The sequence below is a fragment of the Xiphophorus couchianus genome, chromosome 6 (assembly GCF_001444195.1).
Source record: "Xiphophorus couchianus chromosome 6, X_couchianus-1.0, whole genome shotgun sequence".
NCBI lineage: Eukaryota > Metazoa > Chordata > Actinopteri > Cyprinodontiformes > Poeciliidae > Xiphophorus > Xiphophorus couchianus.
Window position 1 is genome coordinate 14,689,676 of NC_040233.1, and position 23,529 is coordinate 14,713,204.

Below are 23,529 nucleotides of genomic sequence, written 5' to 3' on the forward strand. Positions count from 1 at the left end.
GCTGTATAGAGCGTAGGACAATGCTGCATTGCCCTCTCCCCCATGTGTAGCTGTGCATTGATGATTAGCCAACTGGAATAAGGTAAGTATAGGAGGCTGTGCTTACAAGAAAGACACATTTGACTATTTAGGCCACAGGTGTCAAACTCCAGTCCTCAAGGGCCGCTGTCCTGCAGTTTTTAGATGTGCCACAGGTTCAAAACACTGGAATGAAATGGCTTAATTACCTCCTCCTTGTGTAGATCAGTTCTCCAGGGCCTTGCTAATGACGAAATTATTCTGTTCAGATGTGGTGCAGCAGAAGCATATCTAAAAGTTGCAGGACACCAGCCCTTGAGGACTGTAGTTTGACACCCCTAATTTAGACATATTTAGATATTTTTCCTAGAAAAAAAACACAACAAAAATTCTAGCCCGGATATTTGTTAAATAAATTAACAAATATCAATTAAATGAAATTAAATCTAAACTTAAACTTTTAGATTTTTTTTTGTCTTTATTAGACTAACGGTATCACTTCTTCTAGATAATTTCTTTATCTAGCTTTCCCTAAAATAACTTCTGTGTCTTATCTTTTCCTGTCTCAGAGTAAAGGGAAGCAGAAGTAAAGAGTGCAAGTGTGAAAACTACATTTAGTGAGGTACATCCACAGCTCTGCATCAGAGCTTTCTTACACGGTAGATGTTATCAGCACTGGGGTTAGCACAGTAAACATGAGGTGGCTGAGCAAAATGTACTTGAAGTAGGTAGGACCAAATAAAACAGGAAAAATTCTATTCTCCATGTGTGAGGTGAAAAATCACAATAATAATAATAATAAAAAAAAAAGAATTTCAAGCAGCAGTTCAAATGTGTGCCAAGTAGAAAGAGATTTGTAAATGTTATTGAATCATCTTAAACTCCACTACAGCAAAGTGGTACCTTTATTAGCCATTAATGGTTGAACTACACTTTACCAAACATAAATAGTTGAGGGCATTTTAGTAGTATCGACTTGTTGTGTTTTTATTTTGTGCTAGTTAGATCATCTTACTTTACTTATCTGAGTGTGTAAAAGTTGACAGAACATATATGTTGCAGAGGCTGTGGTGTGAGATCTTGTGATACAGCCAAATACATGTGATCCCTTTTTGGTAGGTTTGTTAAAGTAAAGCTGGTTAAAGTTCAGACATTTATTTAGATTACAAATATAGTTGCTGACTTTGGCCATGAATAGACGTTGTATGTGATGGATAAGCTTCTTAGTTTTGAGTAGTTTAAAAGATTTGTGCAGAATTCAAGTGAAGTACGCTTTTCTGCATTTATCAGTGAATAGCACTATTTTTTAAAGACTACATATCTACCTTTCAGTTTTTGAAAACAATGTAATAGTGGCTTAGTTACTAAGTTAATAAGAAAAAGTAAATCACATAGTATTACATAATACATAATGTTTTGTAATACTATGTATTACAAAACTACAACACATTTATAACCAACTTTATATATCAGGTCAAAACATGGCAATTAGTAATCAGTCATAATAATTACCGTAACTTTTAATCAGTTGATTTTGCTACTTTTTTTCTACAGAAATAAACCGCTTCTCCATTTTGCATTAGCTTTTAGGTGTCAGCAGATTATTAATTTGCTTTCATGTCGGTACAACTGAGTGCATGTTAGTCGGTGGTTTTCCTTTCCTCTGCTATAAGCAACCCAATGGTCACACTAGTTTTACTTCCTAAGGCGTTATCAGCTGTTTGTGACAACGCACTGTGGTTTAACGACCAAAACCTAATCTTGGGTGTGGAAACAAACCGTCAGTGAAAATAAATGTCAGAAGAGAAATGCCATCTGAAGCAAGGAGCCGGTTAATGTTGAAAACGCAAAATATGGAAAAACATTTTCAACTTCATAACTAGATTTACACAACCCCCATTCATATATAGTTAAAACTGGATATTTACATACTTTGAGTAAAAAGACAAGTCGTCGTCCCAGTCTGATGGCAAATAACCCTAAATCTCTCCTATTTTAGGTCAGGATTACGACAAAATTTTATTACTAAATGCAATGTACAAAAAATGTTTTAAAAATTATTTTTAAGTTACTTTCTTTAAAATCAGAAGCTTAAATACTCTAAGATTAATATGCCTTCAAATCAAATAAAATCAGAAAAGTAACTTCATGCCTTTAACTGTGTATCACTACACAGCAGTGTTGATGTTAACCTTCAGTCTTACGTCTGCACAGAAGAGATGTGCAGCTTTCAGAAATGCACAAATAACTTAGAAGACACTTCAATTATTAATTTCCAGATGTAAGCACTGTTCTAAGATGGATGAAAAATGCTTTGAAGTGACATCAGTAGTCTTAAAGATTGTCCACAACTCAATGGTGTGATGAAAATGTAGAAAATGTTTTGCAAAACCTAAATATATAAATAGATGTCAAAACATCTTTTTTTCTGCCAAGACTCTGTGCAGGTCACAGACTTTGAAGGAATAGACAGCAATAGTAACGTATGTTTTGTTACACTGTGTTTCCATGGATAGAAAAACAAGCCTTATACAAAATATTGAAAAATCTGTTTGTGTCTTCTACACAGATGTGGCAAAAACTTGTAGTTACTGACTAGCCAGCATGGTGTTGTGTTGGTTTTATTCATCTAATCTTCTTTAACATTACAGCAAAATGGTTTTTGGATCGCCTGCGAGTCCAAGGAGAAAAACTGTGAAACCTTCAACACCTGTGTTGAGATGAAAACATTCTTTGTGTCCCTGGAAAGACGGCCTTGAGGTCGGGTGGAACAAATGTCATGCAGATTCTCCGCCCACTGAGCTGAGAAGCGGGACATTCAGAACCGCAGGTCAAGGGACCCGGTCCGGTTCATTAGAAGCGTTGACTCAATGAGACTGAAGGCTACGAGTAAGAAGTCCCGACTTATCTCAAGCCAATTTTTCAGGCATCAGAACCTATCAGACGGTGAAGGTCTTCCTTCATTCTGGTGAATTCTTTTACTTTTCCACAAAAAAAAGTGACATTATTTACATTTCCAGAGGAAGTTGCCATTTGATAGTTAAATCTTTAATCACTGCAAGAAGCTGTGTATAATCGTTCTCCAATCTTTCAAATTTCCTCCAGGCGTGATTTGATGTTTGCCTGCTTAATTATATTTGTTTTAATAACTAATGGTTTATTATTGATTTTTAATATACTCATAAAATTTGTATAATTTTTTCTTTCATGAGGTTTGCAATTAGGCCCCCTACCGAAGAGAACTTAAACTTAAGACAGATTTTTTAAAGACCGAAATAACTTGTAGCAGTATCTGTGTTTATTTACCAGTAGTTTATTCCCATTTTCCTTATAAGTGTCATGTATTGTAGTGTGGGGATTTGCACATTTGTGGTTTTACTGAATCGTTCAGACACAGATGTGAACAGCCCAAACATAAGACTGTTTTATTATTCCATACTGCAATAAAAAAGTATGACTCCAGCAGATCCTTCTCATATATTATAATACAGATGCAGAAATGAAAGTTTATTCTTTTAACAGCCTAGTATTTTACAAGAAATAGATAACTAGTTGGAACTTTTGAACATGTCCTTAAAACAGGACATAAGTGGGTATGAATCCTTGGGCTCTACTTCGCCGTTAGTATCCATGAACAACCAGCCGAACAAATAAGGGGAGAGAGGAGGGTGGATAGGGGGAGGAAGTGAAGTGGGGCTTTTAATAAATAAAACAAAAGTATTTTTTTTTATCTTTTAACATGTTATGAAACCCAAACATCCACTCCTAAAACAAAATCCACATACTATAGAGGCCAAATTTGTCATCTCTTTGAGTAAGTTTTTGTAGGAAGTGTTTCCAAATCAAACTGAAGCCAAAAGAGATCAACATCTCTGAAGAGTGCCGATTTGGCCTGGCAGACGGTGCATTCACCAGTTTGCTCCAGCTATAGGTCAGTTTGCAAGACAGCGGAAAAGAGAAAAAACTGTAATGGAGAAAATGATTGATGGGAAACGACAACAAAAGAAACATTTTGTGGAAACCGGGAGGGCTGGGGTTTAGGTAAAACAGCTGCTGTTCAAACTGGATACAGTCACTGGGATTTGCTCGGCTGCAGTCCCTTAAAAGTCCTCCAAGGTTTCGATTTCCCCCATATTCAACCTCTCAGATGATGCATTCACAGAAAAACCTAACATTTGAAAAAGAAAAACGAAAAGAATAGAAGACTTAGTACACAATAGCAATAAAACCAGGATGTTTCATTAATTTAATAGCTGGACGTTTGAACTCACCTAAAAGGCTTGGGTCTGCTCGGACCATTTTCTGCTTCTTTTTCTTCTTCCCTGAGGTGACCGTCTCAAATCGTTGCTGCTGGCCACTTGTATGGTTGGATTGGTAGATGGCTGAAGATCCCATTTCACCCCACACAGAGTCCTTGAGCAGAAACAGATCATCAGACTAATGAGATCCCAATCATTTCCCTGCAGGTGCCTTAAAATTACAAATTGAACCTCCTGCCTTTGCTTAATTCAACCAGATGTCTGCATGAAAGGCTGCTCCACCTCTGACTAAACAATCTCTTGTCAACTTTCATAGTATAACCTTGTTTAAGTCTGTACACTAAAGGTGATTTCCCAGAGATGTGATTTTAATCTTCTGTCCTTGAGTATGGAACTCATGTGCCGACTCTTCCTGATTAGCTTTTTACTTTGACCTGGACGACTGTATTGTATTCTTCTCCTCGTCAATTTATCCATCTTGTTTGGATAAATTCATTTTTTCCATAACAAAGCTTATATTAAAATGTTGGGTTTAGTTAATATTTCAGTTTCCTGTCATTTGGACGTTCCAACATGCGAGAAACACTATGTACACAATATCAGCTATGTGGGTCTGAAAAATTTCAGATTGAGACTCCTTAAGATAAAAAAACATTTTCCAGTTCTGCTGCAACTCAACCAGACTGGAAGAAATATGCGTAAAGTTCATTGTTAGGTGAGAAAAATAGATCAAGATACATGACAGTTCTTTAAATTTCTCCTATTAATTCTCCCTCTTGCTAATTAGTTTGTTGTTTTTTTCCAAAATAATAATAAAAAAATAAAACAAATACACCTAGTAGGAGCCAGATTTTCAAACGATAAGAACAATAAAACTGTTCAGGACTGAAAAACAATAATCTATTAATCTGAATTGCTTATTTAGCTCTTTTATAATGAGACATTGCAAAAAAAAAAATTTTTTTAGCATGCAACGGTTATTTTAGCTGAACACGGTCGCTTTAGTCCTTTGGAATGTGTCATCCTGAATGAGTAACTATTCTCAGACAAAAGACATCTGATTACGTCAGATTTTGACCTGATTATAAGACAATTTATCTGGAACTCAAAGCCAAAGGACAAAAATTAAATTTTTGGGTTATTGGATCATTAAGTAAAGAAATGTTTAGGCTTTTCTACCTGCTGCTGCTGCTGCTTGGCTTGCTGTTGCTTCGGCAGCAACTGTTTTTGTTGATTAGCGTTCTGTTTGGCACGACGTTCCAGGAACTGCTTGGCAAAGTCCTTGGACTCAGGAGTGTCCCCCAAATAGGCCCTGACGTAGTCATGCACCTCATAAGGAGAATCCAATTCCTTCAGGAAGGATGCAAACGTTGGAACTGGCAGGAAGACAAATTGCACAATTATTCGTCACTCAGGCCACCAGGAGAGGTGGATCATCACATGTGGTTGGAGCCATTTCCTGAAAGAAATAAATTAGGGTTTACCATCCAGATTGTTGGCTGTGTTGAGCGAGTGCAGGGTTTGCTCACACCACTGCATAAATGTGTCCTGCTGGCTCTTACTGACACCCTGGAACAACTTTAGCAGCTTCTCCTCCTCGTCAACCTTCTTACTGGCTCGCCCACTCAAAGAGTTACTTAATGGAGAGGACAAAAGAACATCGGGCTACTGTTATATTAATCGTCATTATGAGTGTATTACTCATATCTTTCAAATAATCAGTCATGTTTCTCCACCACAAGCTCTGACTAAGACAATGTTTTAATTTGGCATTCTAAACAAATACCTGAGGTTGGCGTTGCCTTTGTTGTTCTTCTGGGTGTTGCCTTTTTTGGTCTGGGGAGGCTGCTGGACGGCCTCCTTTATGGCCTCATCCCAGAAGCCCATGTTTGAGTTATGGGTGTCGCCCCAGATACTGCTGGAGTCAGAGCCCCAGTTGGTGCTGGTATTAACAGACCCCCAAACTGAGTTACTCAGCGATGTCTGTGAGGAAACACACGGTGCTTTAAGGTCAACAATGATTTTCAACATGAATCTCACATTTTATGTCATATTTTCACAAAGTTGTCTGAGGCTAAAAGCAGGAGATGATGATTGGCAGAACATGAAATTTGTCTTTTCAGCAGTGGGACTGAGAAATTGGATTCACTCTTTTTAGAAACATGCAAAGTCACCAGCAATAAAAAATATTTTTATATTTTTCTTTACATGTTAAAGAAAGGTCTGAATAAGTTGGCTCCTATACTGTAAGTGCCATATAATAATCTATTTTGCTGTACTAAAAATCCTGAGAATTCTCAGCGTAAAACCTGACTTCAACAACTGGCAGCAGAAGACAAATCTATGCGTGAAGTGGCTCTAACACAATTCTAACTATAACAATCTTTGACTTTAGAGGTGTGAAGTCATGGGACAGCTTTGGATTTCCGTGCATCATTTTGCAAAAATAATTACCTCCATGTTCATATTTAAACAACCTTCATGCTTTTTCTGTTTGACAAACACCACAAACTGTTACAAACATGGCAACATGCACCAGGCAGCAAACTTCACTGACTATTTTAATCTGCTGGAGGAAATTTTAGGGAAATCCATTTTGCATCAACTGCTACTTCAAAACTTGAACAACAAGTGAAGTCATGACAAATGGTATGAAATAATATTAACTACTGCTATCGATCAATTAAAAAATTTAGTCAGATTAATCACACTTTGGCACTGTGATTAATCACTATGACTAACTTTGTAAGCTTGAAATATAAATACACACGCAGTTGTGCAAGCCCCTCCTGTCGCATTCTAACCAATTAAAATGCAAGAAACTACATGTTTGTCTTTTTTGGCTGCAGAAAGCAGGTAATGTAGACTCCTACTACTAAACAGCAGGTATGAAAACTTACTTCACTAAACATGAATACAAAAAGTACCAAACTTGTTCTGGGTACAACTGAGATAATTTTAATTTTCTAGTTTTTGGGTTCTTTGCCCCTTTCTGATGCCACCCTGCGTAACTACCCATCCAGCCCATACCAAAAATCTCCACTCACTGTGTGCATATTTTCTAAAAATGTTTTGTCTAATACAAAACATGTCTGAAGATTCTCATTTTTCCAGGTTTTTTATATTCAAGTAGGTTTAAATGAAGTCCTTTTATTTTAAATATTCATTTAGAAGTCTTCCTCTCCATTCATTTCTAGTGGAACTCGTACGACAAGGCAACGGTCGCTTATCCTCATCCAGCCGAGCGACCGGCGTAAATCGTGCATGTGAAATTTCGAGCTTGTACATGTAGATGTGCAGACATTGAAAAATGACGCAACACGAGAAAATTGAACATTTTTAAACTTTTGTTGCCGTCTGCTGTTGTGGAAAATTTCTCTTTCGCTGTTGTTTGTCGAGTCCAAAAAGCGCTCCTCCGTGGGAGAGAGGTTGTTAGGTTAAAATAATAGTTTAATTTATCTGTGTTATGCAATATTAACGAGTAAAAATGTTATGATTATGACAGCCCTAATATTACCTAAACAAAATTGATTTATGATCAGACCTTTTCTTTAACAGAAATATCAGTCTGTTGAAACATACATTGAGAGATCAATTTAGTGAAAAAGGCACTGATGAAGTCACTAACTAAAGCTTGGTGTAATCGACTGTGTTACATACGGTTCTGTTTTGAGTTCGGGTCTGCTGGGTGACGGTGGGATGTTGTTGGGGTGGCTGCTCCTTCCGCTGCTTCATCTGCTGGGCCTCCTCCCTCTGAATCTCCAGCAAAGACTTGGTGATAACAGGTTGCTTGGCTACATTACCCCAACCAGAGAGCTTGGCATGCGACTGCTGGGCTTGTTGTAGCGCCTGCTGTTGCTGCTGCTTTAGGAGCTCTTGCTGCTGACGTCGCTGCTGTAAGGTTGAGAGGACCACAAAAGTGTTTTTAGCAAGGATAGGTCACACATGAAGTTAATTTATTAGCCGAGAAATAGAGATGTCGCTCTGCTTCCACAGTCTGAGATGATCATAGCGAGTTGTCTGGGTGTTTTAGCTTAAACTAAACTAAAACATGTAGGGTTATTTCTGATTCAAGTAAACCTAGTGATCAACTTTTTGTGCAGCAGCGACCACAGCCTCTCAGATTATGGTCAGAAAGATGATCTGTTTTTCTTCCTGTTTAAAAATTGAGAACAAGTTCAGGTGAGGACGGGGGTAATGTCTTAAGTTTTTCATCTTTTCCTCAAATGAGTACTTTGTGATGGAGCATTGTCCTGCATAAAAATTATTGTCTTTAAGAAACATGCAGACTTCTTCCTGTGTGTTCTTCTTTTGTGTTTGTTTTTTTTTCTCAACAGGTTTCTTGTGACCCTGTTGAGTATTTGCAACAAAACTAGAGGTACACCAATTTATCAGCCCGACGACTTCTTTAATTTTGGGAGATCGATCGATACTTAAATGTGAAATGGATCATTTCCACCGATCTCATCTACCTCAGTAAGATCTAAAAATCATCCATTGTCCTCTTCTGCTCTCCCATGAAAGAGGTTTAACTAACTGACCAGCCCACCGCGTTGTGTTTGCGCGTTTTCAGTTAATAATAGTCACCCCACTGTTACCAACTCTTGCTAAATTTTCGCAACATTTCAGACAAAAATTTGAATCGGCAGGTCGGGCTTTTTACAGATCAATAAACAGAGATCGGTCAGAAAACTGCAGTCGGTGCACCCAAGACAAAACGTTTAACCATACTCCAATGTCATAATTTCAAGAGTGATGCATCGCTCCGAGAGATTTCTAGTTAATTTCTGACTTTTCTAAATCTGTACATCAGTATTGCGACGTTCACCAGTATCAATAGTTTCCTTGCATTGTTGAAGTACAGTCTCTGCTGAGATCAGACACATCTCGTTTTAAGTGATTTGACATGGCTTCAGTAAAAAACTATTTTAAAATGTATATCAGGGCCCAACATTTTCTAACATATCGGTCCCATAAACATTACTTGACTAAAATTAACAACCAATGTTTCATTTCCATCTTGTTGCCATTTGAGGAAGCAAGGAGTTATTTGCTTGGTCATAAGACAGCAATAGTGATGCAGCAGAGACATGTGGGGAGTTTAACTAAAGCAGATAAGCAATATCAGCTGGGTGGTCATTTATCATGTTCTCAAAAAATTATATTACTAGCCATAACAGCAACATGAATATTAACCCAAATCTCAATAGCGCTGCATTCCTCATAAATATATTACTCATATTTTGATCCAATGTGCTTCCACCTTTCTTTACCTGTATTGCACTGAGGTGCCAATCAGTAATCTCTGACTGGGAGAAACATAGCAAAAACACAACAGTTTGTTTTGGAGAGTGTAAGCTAAAGGTAACATATTTATTTCAAGTTAAAAATGTAGAGAATTACAAAAAAAGGAGGTAGAGTGTAACATCATCGTGGGTCTTACCTCCTCACATGCCTGTCGTTCTCGCTCCTCTTCTAGTTTCTGGATCTCGGCCAGTGACAAGGCATTTTGTGTGTGGTTGTGGTTGGCTGACTGCTGACCCCACTTAGAAGATGATGGGAGCTGCAAACCAGGACAAAATGTTTCTCAACATTTAGGTCCATTTTGTTCAGTTTTTAACACCTAATGTTGGCAGTGAGTCCTTACCTTCATTTGTGCGAGCTGCTGCTGTTGTTGCTGCTGCTGCTGCAGCCTTCTGAGGGCCTCTTGTTGCTGCTGCCTCTGTCTTTGCAGCTCCTGCTGTCTTTGGGCCTCCTGCTCTCTTCTTTTTTGCTCCTCTTGTTGCTGTGCAAGAACTGCAGCAGTAGCAGCGGCCTCCTCCTCCACTCGCCTCTTCTCCTCCTCGCGCCTTCTCAATGCCTCCAGTTCTTCTTGCTTTCTATGCTCCTCTTCCTGATGCAGAAGAGAGAACTGCATTTATTGAATTATTTTTATGAAAATCACTGCTTTGAGAATTTATTTATTTACCTGTTTCCGAAGGAACTCTTCCCGTTTCTTTTTCTCCTCTTCTTCCCGCCGTCTTTCCTCCAATCTTCGGAGAGCTTCCTCCTGCGCCTTCCTCTCCTCCTCTTCTTTTTGCCTGCGTTGCGCCTCCTCTTGTTCTCTTCGTAGCCTCAGAGCCTCTTCCTAAAGATCCAATATTAAGTCGGCGCCGTTAAAAAAGGTCACTCCTAGACTTTACTCAATTTGAATACAGTTAAATTGCGCCACCTGTTTTTGCCTAGCCAATTCCTCTTCTTCCAGCCGTTTCCTTTCCTCCTCCTGTCGAGCCCTGAGAGCCTCTTCCAAACGTTTCCTTTCTTCTTCCTCCCGTTTTGCTCTTAACTCTGCCTCCCGTCTCTCCAGCTCCAACTACATATTTAAGCATAAGTTAAACATCGGTATGATCAAAGCTCATTAAAAAATTTGAGTAGATCATATCGAAGGTGATGATCCAACATCTTCTCTGTTGGCCATAAACCAGTCCCAATAGGAAGGTGCAATCGCAACTATTAAAGTAAATTCACTAAACATTTTTTCACATATTTTGTGCACTTTCAATTTTCCCTTGTCATCACAAATCTGACCAACGTTTTCTGCATTTCCTTATTTTCTGATAAATCACTGCAATTCCACTAATTCGTTACCTCCCATTTCATAACAGAAAGTTAAATGTGTGAAGCCAAATGGTAATATTTGCCTTTTTTGCCTAACATTCTAAAGATGTTCTGTAGGTTTTGTTTATATTGTGTATACAGTCTGTGTTAACTTGAATGACCGATACTGAAGTCTTGTTTTACACTTAAGATAGTTAATGTTTTGCACTTTTTGTCTTTTTTGGGAAGGTTATGTGCAGCAATTCAACGTTTTTGTAAAACCATTTATGGCAAAAATAAAGCTTCAAAAGAAATTTGATGCAATGTTTTGAAAAACAGGTGCTGCGAAATCAGTCATTTCAGGCTGCAGAAATAAATAAAAAAACATTGCAATATCCTGGAAGGACTGATAAACAGACTTGGTGTAGGTGATCCAAGGCAGACCCATCTCCATTGGTCCATATGTGAATTCATTGGGCACCAATGATACAATGAAAGGAACCGAAAAGGCACGGAAAACCCCGGCATGGAGAGCAGTTGCATTGTTATGGTTTTGGAGCAATGAGCTTCCTTCTTTAAAAGTGCTTCTAGATTTTGGCTTGTGGTGACATTTAAGTTTGATCTATACATTGTCCCTTTCTAAATAACTACTTCAAAATGACTAGCTGTAAGGAGAAATACCTTTAACAATCACCCATTATTAGCACAATATATATTTTTTAAAAATCAGCTTGCTCAAATAATCCCTTGTTCCTGTGTGCATGCATACACACTGAAACCTTGCTCCTGTCCAGATTTCTACTGTATCATTTTAAAAACAGCAGCAATTTTTGTGAGAAATCTTGAGCCGAATCACTCCTGTACAGACATTTGTTGCTTCAGAAACTAAAAGAAGTTTTGCTTTTAAGGATCCTGTCATCTCCGATAAGTAGGTAGGCAGACAACAGCATTACTTTCTGTCCAAGTCTCCCGTTAAATTTGAGATTCTGTAATAGCAGAACTTTGCTTTCCTTAAGACACATTTAAGCTAGCTCTGTAATAATGTAACTCACTGAATAAAAAATATTTCGCTGCTTAACATCATTTTGCTTAAAAGTGAACAAATACTCTGAAACGACTCCATTCTGTCTGTACCTCCAAAGGTTCACTTCAACATAAACCTGTGTTCACAATCTGAGACCTCTTGATGCAACACACACTCAGATTACAAACGATATAACAGAGAAAATAATAATGCAGCATGTTTTGATAAATCAGGGCCACTGACACAGTTGAAGCGCAGCATTTGAAATGTGTGATCTATTAACATCAGCTAGCAATTCTTATTTAGAGTCAGCAGAATTATCTACACCTTTGTGCAGGAAAACATTATCTGGAATATATTGAGTAAAGAAGCTGTGAAATGTACATTAGCGTTATTTCATATTCCAAAATAGCACATCTTGGGAAAAACCATGTTGGCCTAAATTTAACACTGAGGAATCTTTAAATGCCAGAAAGAACAACTAAAGTCTGATGAGGTGATGCTTACCTTTGCAGACCTTGCCTTCTCAAACTGCTGCATCTGCTCAATAGTTGGTGCTTGTGCCACTGAGTCTATAGGCAAATCCCATACACTGCTGCCTTCCCAGGCTGTGTGCAAGTAATAAGAAATTATCTATGTAACTGATTTGTTTCTGCAACAGCAAATGCAGCCAAACACCAAAAACAGAAACTCACTGCTTGTAGCAGCCTGTTGAAGGTTTGGTGTGCAGGAGGCCTGAGAAGAAGGATTCTGCATTTCCCACACCGAACCCGAGTCAGGGACTGACAGGGATCGGGTAACAGGAGGTAGAAGACTGTCAGAAGCACTACAAAAACACAGGCAACAACAGCGGAAATTAATACACCACTATTGAAAATTGTGCCAGACATGTAAATCCCAAATGTTATCTTAATGTCAACGTGTGAATTATTGCAATTACAGACGGCTGATTGGTTGCAATACTTAGTAGGCTACAATATTTTAGGGGTCGTGTGTTAAAACTTTGCATTTGAGCACATATATTAACAGTTCTCTTATTAAGTGAGATCAGAAAGCGCAGGAGAACGGTGAAGGTGTTGTGATGATTAAAAAGAAAGTGAGCGAGAAGGAAAATGTAGGTTGAACATAATCTATACTATCATCACAATATTTAACAGCATCGCAATGTTATGTTTTCCAGATCAAGCAGAAGAACATAAGCTAAATATGGACTTAGAGCAAGGAAAATGTTGGTAGCACTTTATTTGAAGGGTTCTGCATAAGACTGACATAACACTGTCATAAACATGATGGAATCTTCTGTTGTCATGAAGTGTCATTGGTAAATAATGACACTTTTAATGCAACTTTTTACACCCCTTCAAAGTGTACCCAAAATGTTTTTTTAACTAATTGCTTCCAACCTTATCTTTAGAGCCTGGTATTGCTGCAGAAGCATGTTGATCTGCTGTTGGTGCTGCTGCTGCTGTTGGAGAGGAGCTGAGTTGAGAACTAAAGTTTTCTGCTGGGCCAACGCCTGGGCATACTGTTGCCTGTTCAGGAACAAAACAAGAGACAAAAAGAAAGAGGAAACAAAGTCAGGAACTGAATAACTTAACATGTGATGGTAAAAGATTCAATTACATTATGTTGAATAAGTTCTAATCCAGAGACAAGCTTCAATTGACTTGTGTAGTTGAGATTTTGGAAGCAGGAGGGACACGACAAGAAAAGGCAGCATGTACCTACAATTAAAGCCAGACAAGGCCCAGCAAGTTCTATGTTCATTGTTATGCTATTAACTTAACCCACTCAATAACTGGGAACCCTGTCTGTTTCACACATTGGTCTATAGTTTGTATGGTTTAAAATGAAATGCAGATGTTCGTGTAGAGAAAGATAACACAGCAAATTTGCTTGCTTGCAGAGAGAGTCTAAACATACCTGAGGAGGTATTGATATTGCAGCTGCTGCAGCTGGTAAAGGTTGAGAGCAGTGAGCTCCTGCTGTCTCTTTAACCTCTCCTGGTCACCATCAGCCTGCAACAAAGAGAAGGGTCAAATAAGAACAGATCACAGCAGTGTTAAAAAAATAAATCAATCAAATAAATGACTGTTATTTAAAGTCCTAACATGTTCCTTAGAAAGCCTAAAATGTTGCATGCTCTGATTGAGATCAAAGCAGAGGCTTTATTTGAAGGTTAAACTACTACAAACTACATACTACAAACTACGTTTTAATTTCACATCAATATTACACTTTTAGGAAATATTTCAAACTCTCAAGCTAAGAAAATGTAACCAAATACCTTTAAAAACATGATGGGACAACAGTAAATTCAAAACAATTTTGCTTCATAAAAATATAATGGGAAATTGGGTGTACTCTAATGCCATCTACAGGTCATTGCGTGGTACTAAAGAAAACGAAACCTGAAAAGCCTTCAAGCAAATCAAACCGGTTTAACATTAAACTCACCACAGAGCTGCATAATCAAGTTCCTGGAAACTCTTGTTCCCCAACAAGCTCTATGTTGAAACTACCCATTGTTCATTCTGGAGTTCTAAGAAGCATAACAGCCTCTGACAGTCATGCACAAAACATTGGTTTACAAGATACTATCAGTCTTCATTTGTAAACATTTATAAAATCCAGAGGAGCTGCAGAGAGCACTCGTATTTATCAGCATTAGTAAAAAACGATAGAAAACATTCCAAGTCAATTCAATCGTGGCTAAGAATAGCTGGCAGAATGAAAAGGTCAAATATTTGTGAACAAAGCAGCTAATAATGCCTGACAAGAAATCAAGCACATAATCTATATTTAGCTCCCAGGTTGGTAATGAAAATTTCCCCTCAGCTTGACTGTTTAAGAAAAACAGTTGATTTGATCCCTTATTTCTGCGTGCTGTAACACAGGCTTCAAGTTATCACTTCTCAAACGTTGTAAAACATCAGAGAGTCACTTGGATTTTGAAGGGGTTCCTACTTGTAGTGGCGGCGGTGCGGGGCCTGGAGTAAAGGGCACCCTCCCCCAAATCTTCATCATCTCTCCCAAAGGTTGGAACACTTCATCACAGCCTCTTTTGACCAACAGAGACATGGTGAAGTAACCAGCCTGAAACCAGTCAGACATCTCGTGATTGCTGAACGGACCTGAGGATGTAAAAGTGAGTTGGGCGTCCAAATGAGACATGTTGTGAGAAACAATGCGACGTTGAAATGTAGAGCACATTGAGCTCCCTGCCTTCTCACCCTGTATCTCCCCCTGTGGATCTTTGTAAAACCACTTGAGAGCAGCTTCGTGGGTAAGTGGCAGGCCTGCAGGTTTAGGCTTCTCTGAAGTCTTTGCTGCAAGTCTGTCATCATCCACCCCGCTGTCCTGGAGGTATGCTACCATCTTTTCTGCCTCCTAGAAAAGAATAATATATCACTTTAACTCACCCAAAAATATACACATCTGTAGTGTAACATTAGTCAGAACAGTATTTGATGACAACTTCCAGCAGAATTTGTAGAAACTTACTTGTTCAAAGTGTTTCAGACCCTCATCTTCATCAGTGTCATGCGTCACCGTGGTGGGCCTACTTATACGTGCTATTATATTTGTTGTGTAGGGTAAAGCATTGTTTATTGCCAGAGAGATTTCTATGGGTTTTTGCTGTGGTAAATGAATAGTGGATGACGGAGCAGAAACCTCTGTATAAAACACACATAAGCAGAAATTGTGAGTTGCAGGGTGCGTGCAGAAAGCAGTTTATTTTCAATAGGAAATAAAGTCCCACCGGGCAGGTTGGTGGAAATGTGGGTCATGGGGTGCGACTCCAGGATACTACTAGACATGGGAATACGAAGCGGTGCTTTGCAGGGCTCTGGTGGGAGCTCCAGGGGCGGGTGGCGCTCAGCTGGTCGTTCAGTCTCATCTGTTCTGCTGGGATGGTTTGGAGACGAATTCTGAGCAGGGGGCTGCGACTCTGAGACTGCTGAAGCCACGGCTGGACCAAGAGATGGACCGTCTTCTGACATTCTGGCCAAGTCTGAAACAATTAAAAGAAGCACAAATTCACAAAATTAATTAATCGGTTTTCCATTTCAGATATTTTTACTTTTGTTTTGGCCCAAAAAGACAAACAGCGTCAGAAAAAAGGTTCTTGTTCCGCACAGATAAAAGAAATCAGAGCAGACAAGAGGCAAGGTGGAGAAGTTGGTTGATATTTTCTTCCAGTAACAGACGTGCTCTGTAAGCTTTATAACAACCCTGAGTGGCTTTTTGTTCTCTCACCCTTTAAACTTCTGGTTTAGTTTTTCAAATCAAAACAACAATTCAGACCCTCCTTTAAGATGACAGATGCTTTTTAAAAGAACAAAATGTAGCATCAGAAGATACATTTTGTTTTAAAGAAAGACTCCATTTTGAAATAACTTAATTTCTTGCTGATTTCTATTTAGATGCACCAGTTTATGTAAAAGCAAAACTAAATCTAAAGTGATGATTATTTTACTGACTTTTTCGATCAGGTTCTCTTTTGGCTTCTTTGTCTGTCTCTTTGGTCTCCCTGGATAAAATATCTTCCTCCTCCAGACCCTCGTCACACTCTTCCAAAGGTCTGAAGTCAAGTTCTGCTTCTTCTGGGATCGGTTCCTTTGACGCTTTCTGATAGCAAAAGAGAGAATATTTAAACAAAGTTGACACCAGCATCATCCCAGAAACCTCAATGATGACATTTTATTTTCAAATGTGAAATGACAGGAAGTAAATATTTAACTGTTTTTCATATCTTACCTTTAGAGAAAGAAAAGCTCCTGAGGAATCAAACGTTCCAGCTTCTTCATCTGCGTCCTCCAGACACCACTCTGGTAAGCTGTCTCGCTCATCCTCCAGGCTGCCGCTGCCTGACCTTGGTCTCCTGTAGCCGCGCTCCTCTTCTCTGGCGTCAAATGGGAAGCGCCGACGTTGGTCTGGATGTTCCCGCCACCCTGCAGACCGAGGCCCATCTAGGAAAAATGCAACATAAAAAAAAAAAAAAAAACTATCAGTCACACGTTTAAACTGAAATAAAGACAATAAAACTGGATTTCTTCCATATTCTGTGTACATTTTGTGATAATGTAAATGCAACTAAAACTTGGTGATAACTACAGATATTTCTCCATGGCAAGAACTGGATCAGAGGTACGCTCTTGCACACTTTTAGCTATCTCTTCATCAAAGACAAGTACAATGACAATTAACATCTCAGAATGGTTTTCACAGTTGGAAATGCTTTAAGTCTTAAAAATCCTTCCTGACAAGGGAAACGTGCAAATTTGTCTGCACAAAAACTGCATGTGCAACCAGGTGCATTTCATGTTAAAATGCTCATTCTTATTTTTTTATTTTTTGAGGCAGGCTTTTTAAATCAAATACAAAATGGCACATATTTTAAATTAAGAGTTTATTTTTCTAACTTAAAGAGAATCAAATAGAGAATCAATAAGGAATCGGATTGCTAAGTGAGACTGCTAATTGAAATAGCATCGCTAAATCCTTATCAGTTCTCATCCTTAGTAAAAAGTAACTCTGCTGGTTACTTTTGTTTTATGTTAGTCATGGAATATTATTTGAAAGTTACACTTTCAAAAATAAAGCAAGATATTCAAAAATTCTGTTTTTATGTAAGTACCTTTCACCCAATGATAAGCCCAGGGTCATAAAATAAATAGGACATAATCCACCAATGCATTTATCAAAGATGATTCATATAAGATAAATGTATAGGTGACGTGGCTCATACAGGGCCCACCTGGGCTCGGGGGGCACCAGCGTTCATTGTCCCGACGAGAACCTGCCAGGTGCCAGCCCCCCTCATCATCCTCACCGTTCTGATCGTCACGAGAAGTACGCCAGTTCTCACTCTCTGAACGCGTAAACTCGTGCTTCCTGGGTAGACCTGTCCCTCCGTCCTCGTAGGTGCCTGGTCGGGCTGTAAAACGATCAGGCAGAAATTAAACAGGGATCATAATATAAACACTAAACAATAGGCAACGCGTAATTTACCCCCAAATTTTCAGCGAATAACTTTAATTTCTGCGAAGCACACTTACTGTGATTGATCTGAAAATGCCCAGTAGCAGCTTCTGATATGTGCAAAGACAAAAACAAGTTGGTGAAGCAGTTTGTATGCCAAGATACACACATATTGATTATTTGAGCTACAAAATGTGACACCAACCTGGGTCTTTTCGACCTGGCTTTTCAAATCTTCTATCTCCCCTGGTGGAAAAAAAGTCATCACTAAAAAGGAGCAGACCAGTCAAAAACAAATCTCACTGCACATTTGTATTGGTCAAAACAATGCTTGATGTTGCCAGAAACACTTGACACCAGAAAGTCATGTTCCAATACCTTTCTTCCCAGCTTTGAGAGCGGTGAATTTCCCTCCCTCCACGACCAAAACCTTCCACGTCGTCAAAACTTCTTTGGTAAAACCCTCCATCACCTCTTCCCCGCCCTAAAAGTTAAAAGTACAGAAAGTAGGAGATAATATTTTATCATAAATGGGACATGAACATAGTACATGTGAAATGAGGCTGAAGTTCCGGATGCTTTGCCTAACAACAACTTTAAGTTGTTCATGTTACCAAAACACATAAAAATATCCTTATGACCTCTTTAACTTTATGAAGAGAGGGAACATGCACCTATCAAGTAAATGAAGTTGGTCTACCCCCAACATTTTCTTGTGAGTTTTGCACAACAAACAAACTTCAAGTAAGAATGACCATGACTGTCCCAAAGTGCAGCCTGACGGCTAACAAAAAAAAAAAACGCCAGATGGCCAGTCCACTCCTGTTTGTGACAAACTCCATCTTCAAAATCACTTTTGGTTTCTGAGCAAAACTGAAGACATGGATTGCTTGTTAGTTTCTACAAGTCAATTTACTGTTAGTAATTGGTCAGAATTTAATCAGAGCTTAAATTCTGATTGTCAGCAGTGTATTTACTGAAGTTAGGTTGAGACAGACCAACAGGCTGCCTCGCTATCAAATCAAAAACCACCGGGGCAAAGTGCTTTAAGCCCAGTAACTGGTAAAAAAAAATCACTGTGTTTAAAAGGAAGTTTAGTCCTTCAAGGGACTGACGAGCTCAAACAGCTGAGGTTTAGGTATGCCGGGTAAGCACAACAACTAGAGAGAGGTACTGATACACCCCATGCCTTAAAGTGTGGGAACAATGATGGGCTGCCAAAAGGAATCTTAATCATCTACAGTTGTTTTCTCTCTGAAGCCCCACAAGATCAGCAGCTCAGCAAATGAAATATGTGTCTGCTCTTGAAGTCACTTATTCCCCAAAGGTTTGACACCACAGTGTATGGTCTTTGTTCAATTCCTACCTCTACCTCTAGATGTACTTCGGCCTCTTGGCACTCCAGCTATGGGCCCACTGCCTCGCCCTGTCAGCCGGAGTACAGCTGCGCTGTTTACAGACATAGAAAAATTTCTCTGCAGATATAAAGAGGGGGAGAGGGAGAGGGGAGCAAACAGTGAATTCTTCAGATTGATCCTTTGTTAATACCTTTATGACTAATTTATGAATGAACCTAAATAATATTTTTTTCTCACAGAAAAAATCTTTTTGCAATTGACATTAATGTCCAACACATATCACAAAAATGCAAAAGCTTTGCACTCAATAGTATCATTTGTAGTTTTACAAATAAAAAAACTCATCTGCATTCAGAATGTGAAATATGAAGAGACTTACAAATCTAATTACATCCTATTTACAATGCCAATAGGAAAGCACACACAGATCCACATAGTTGGTAAATCAAACATGCATCTATTCTGAAAAGCTATCCAGGGGAAAACTCAGCACACACAGAAATTTGGGGAAAAGGAGATGTAACTTTTAGCATTTTAAGAAACTTAAACAGCTAGAGTAAGTAAAGTTTATTATAGGTAACATAATTGATTATTATTAGAAGTCGACATGACTGAAGCATCTCAATTATCAACTGGCCTAAAGTAGGTCAAGTCTGAATTGCTTGAATTGGAGCATTGCTGAGAGCACCGACATCAGTTGTCATTGTTGCATGATGAAAATTGTTACGTGATGAAAATTGTGTAATTTTGCCTCATGTCGCCCACCTCTTCTTCTCACAAACCAAACTTTTCGCCCTCCACCGTCTTGCAAAACTATTTCGTGATTGGTCAGAATTTTGTGAGTGTGTTTGTTTGTCAGGCCTCTTATTGCTTTCCTACCTGTTCTTCCTCCGTAAAAGACACGAGTGCCAGAGGCGGCAAAGGTTCTTCTTGCAATATGGGTAGAAACTCCTTATCATGTAGGTCTATAGGGATCTGGAAGAGAGGAAAAGACATTTTTGTTTCTAAAAGATACTAAACTAAGGAAAACATGCAGCTCATCACGGATTTAACATTTTTATGTAAATCAACACTGATTGAGCGAAAGATAGAGACGCTGCAAAAATACTCGCCTTGTTGTCCTTTACATAAAGTGCTAACATTTCTTCTCTCCCGTAACGATAGTCTGCAAGTTTATACTTTGGCAATGCAGGTGAGAGTGGGGGAGAAGTAACAGCATTGCTGCTTCCACCGCCACTGCCGCCCCCACCTCCAGACAGGGCACGGAGCCTTGCAGAGAAAGAAAATGTTGTTAGGCAAAATGGTCAAAAAAACAAGAGACAGCAGTTGGCAAGACTGAACATGTATGGGAAAGCTGCAGGAGCGTCAAAGAGTACTCATGTCAGAACAAAAAGAATTATGACTGTCATCATGTTCAACCATTCATGCCTGTTTAATTACCATTCAGGTCCAAAGTTAAGTGTCTGGGTTTCGGCCATTTTTCCTTGACGTTCTTTAAACATGCAAAGAAAAAGAAGAGATTATCATCCATTTATTTCTAACAAGTACAAAGATTGGGAATCAAACGTAATCATGTGTAGACAACGGTGCAAGATAAAGTTTTAGAAATAACAGTGATTTTAATCTTGCTTATGTTACAGTTACAATAATTCTAAATAACCATTAACCATATTTTGATAATTATCAGAATGAGCATTTACACCCTTTTATTTATAATGATAGTTGTCTCATTAGAAATAAACTCAACAGTTATTGCATCCAAAAACAATCCTCCTGAACTCATGAAAGTCAGATAAAGCTTTATTGAGATTATGACACGTTGGGTAACAGTTTAAATACCAGCTTACTGATTTTAGTGAATTTTAGCTGTTCAAGATATATGGCCCATCCCAAGAGAACATAAACAGTTTAAGATTTCAATCTGCTATTTTAGGAAGCCTCCCTGAGCGCAATGCAGGTCCACTACCTGCAGTTGATAACAGAGGTGCCCTTAGCTTAAACAAATTAGGTTTCACTCTGTGAAAAAGAATCATGGACTGGCAATATTTATATATATTACATCAGCTTGACAGCAAAGCACTCCAATGAAAGGCTTCTTCAAATGGCAGGCACAAATGTTTACTACTGCCATATGAAATCCTGGACAAGTTAGTTAGTGTATTTCTCCACTTAAAGAGAATTGATAGACCAACTCAAAATGAGTTAGAATCATCTATGAGAAGTTACACATGTGTTTTTCTCATTTCGCAATGTTTACATAAATCAATTGTTTCAGCAGACTTTGCATGACATGACTGAAACGGTTTAAAACAAAAACTGTTGAAATCGGTAAAAGACTAGTCGGTAATTGGAGCAATACACTTTTGAGAAGAGCTCAAAGTTCTTCAGAGAAGAAGATGATACATTTGTATTGTTTTACTCCTGTTATGATATAAACTCCAATCCCTAAGGGAAAGTTATTCAACATCTGCCATTACGACCAATCCAGCTGCTTAACATCAGATTGCATTTGACCATAAAGGGAAACGCTCGGTTTGAACACTGAAAGTTGCTTTAAAAGGTTAAACAGAAATAGCTCTCACTGCGATGTCAGAAGAAGCGAGTCAAGTTTATAGGTTCAACAATTCAACAGAAAACTTTATTTGACGTCAATCACGTTGTTATAAGAACTGAGCGTACAATAATATATAAACTGTAACTCAGCCGCGCACTTGGAGTTAAAGTACTCTTTAGCTACATGCTGTTACCTGAAAGTATTTTTTCCAACCAACACGAGAGCCAGTTGTGTTAGCACGTTAGCTTAAGGTTCTTTAGCCCAAGGGTGGCAAAGTATACGTTTGTCATACACAAGTATTTATACGTTGATAATTATTTCAATATTATTTTTATGTGTTTAATATATTTCACACGAGTACCACTGAACTGGAAGTTAATTTATATATTTAACCGTAGAGGCTAGCATGCTAACTGACTAGCTAATAGCTGCACGCGGCCCTCCCGAGCACCCTGGATCCACGGCGGTGTTTCTTCGTCAAGCTGTACCGGAGCCAGCGCGACCTAACCGGAACGCCAACATACTCTATCTCGATGCTGCAAGGCCAAGTCAACATGGTGGCTTAAACAGCACTCCCAACCAGCTCTCGGCCGTAAGAACATGCCTCTTTCATATGGGACTTAAGTCAAATGTATAAATATTCCTGGCTGGTGTATGAAACTTTAGCTGTCTTACCTCTGGTGGCTGTGACAGCTCAGGGTTTGTATGCGTGTTGTTGAGTGGCTCTCTCTCTTCGTTTTCCACAAGATGGCTGAGTCTGGGTCACATGACAATACACATAAACCCGTATGCAGTGGACAGATTTGCTGACTAGTACAAAGTGGTAATGATTACTCCCTAAATGTCACATTCAGAAATAATAATAATAATAATAATAATAATAATAATAATAATAATAATAATAATAACTTTTTTTAACTGGCTGTTAGATTTACATTCCTACCAATTTTATTGTTCTGTATACAAGTATTTTACATTTAATCTAAAACATGTTCATCTTCATATTTCTATTTTTGGTTTGATTCATAGTATTTTAGTGTGTTGCTAAGTTCTGTTTGTGTGTTTGTTTTTTAGTGTTAACTCACCACAATTGTGTTTCCCCAGTTTTTCCTCTCCCATAATAGATCAGTTTATCTATTTATCTTTTTTGATTGATTTTTTTAACTTCTAAAAATACGTACAAGCCCAACAAAAATGCATAAAAAAATATTAACAATAAATTCCCCACAATGTGGAAAAAAATGTTATGTTCGATGAAAGTTTAAGCACAAGAAATACAAAGTACAAACATGGTTTTCTAAATTAAACGTATAAAATTGCTATTCAAAATAAGAAATACAACAGAGTAATGTCTGATCAGAAGCAGAAATGCATAAGCAATCTTTGAGTACACCGAGTAATGTTATTAGTGCTTCTATAATAAAAACTAAAGCTGATTATTTCCTGGTAGTTTCACTTTCTTATAGTTTATTATTAGTTTACAACCCATGTGATAGCTTGTGAAGTAGGGCTCTCTGGACGTGTAACTCACCTTACAGGTTATACCAGCACAGCAGAGCCACTGCTGTTAATGCAAATTGTGTTAGACAGGTGTTAGCAGGCCCGGGTGAGGCGGCAGCAGCTGGACAGTTGGATCTCATTACAGGGTTACTTTATGGAGTAAAAGCAGCACGTATTTTGGTACGTGAATTTGCTTTCTGTTTTCTGATAGTATAAAGTGAAGCTCCAAGCAAAACAAGTCACCTGTTTCACAAG

General features: G+C 38.4%; 1 protein-coding gene across 8 annotated transcripts; it reads right to left on the minus strand.

Annotated features, from left to right (window-relative positions):
- Window positions 1-3,313: 3,313 nt before the first annotated feature.
- On the minus strand, window positions 3,314-22,537 carry gigyf2 (GRB10 interacting GYF protein 2). 8 transcript variants are annotated; one of them, XM_028020756.1, is made up of 30 exons: window positions 22,450-22,537; window positions 20,661-20,712; window positions 20,333-20,489; window positions 20,100-20,195; window positions 19,229-19,337; window positions 18,241-18,346; window positions 18,068-18,108; window positions 17,940-17,972; window positions 17,639-17,818; window positions 16,639-16,850; window positions 16,362-16,509; window positions 15,641-15,892; window positions 15,382-15,554; window positions 15,111-15,267; window positions 14,845-15,011; window positions 13,801-13,895; window positions 13,281-13,409; window positions 12,573-12,703; window positions 12,385-12,485; window positions 10,489-10,629; window positions 10,246-10,404; window positions 9,925-10,188; window positions 9,721-9,840; window positions 7,938-8,171; window positions 6,064-6,260; window positions 5,762-5,913; window positions 5,457-5,653; window positions 4,550-4,553; window positions 4,290-4,433; window positions 3,314-4,186 (listed from the first exon to the last, which is right to left on the minus strand). In XM_028020756.1, exons 2-30 carry the CDS (start codon window positions 20,696-20,698, stop codon window positions 4,119-4,121), a joined length of 4,005 nt encoding a protein of 1,334 aa, XP_027876557.1. In that variant the 5' UTR covers window positions 20,699-20,712; window positions 22,450-22,537; the 3' UTR covers window positions 3,314-4,118. The 8 variants fall into 8 exon arrangements, with proteins under 8 accessions (XP_027876557.1, XP_027876558.1, XP_027876556.1 ...); XM_028020757.1 differs by having other exon boundaries at window positions 17,714-17,818; window positions 18,068-18,129; XM_028020755.1 differs by having other exon boundaries at window positions 9,925-10,170; window positions 18,068-18,129.
- Between the last annotated feature and the right edge of the window lie 992 nt (window positions 22,538-23,529).

Bases quoted from the DNA above. Each gene is read 5' to 3' on its own strand.
- gigyf2 (XM_028020753.1), bottom strand. From the start codon at position 20,698: ATGGCCGAAACCCAGACACTTAACTTTGGACCTGAATG. The intron at 20,196-20,332 runs GCGAGTATTTTT...CCTCTCTTCCAG, and splicing joins TTTATGTAAAGGACAACAAG to ATCCCTATAGACCTACATGA. The intron at 12,704-13,280 runs GTTGGAAGCAAT...GTGTTTTTGTAG, and splicing joins TACCAGGCTCTAAAGATAAG to TGCTTCTGACAGTCTTCTAC.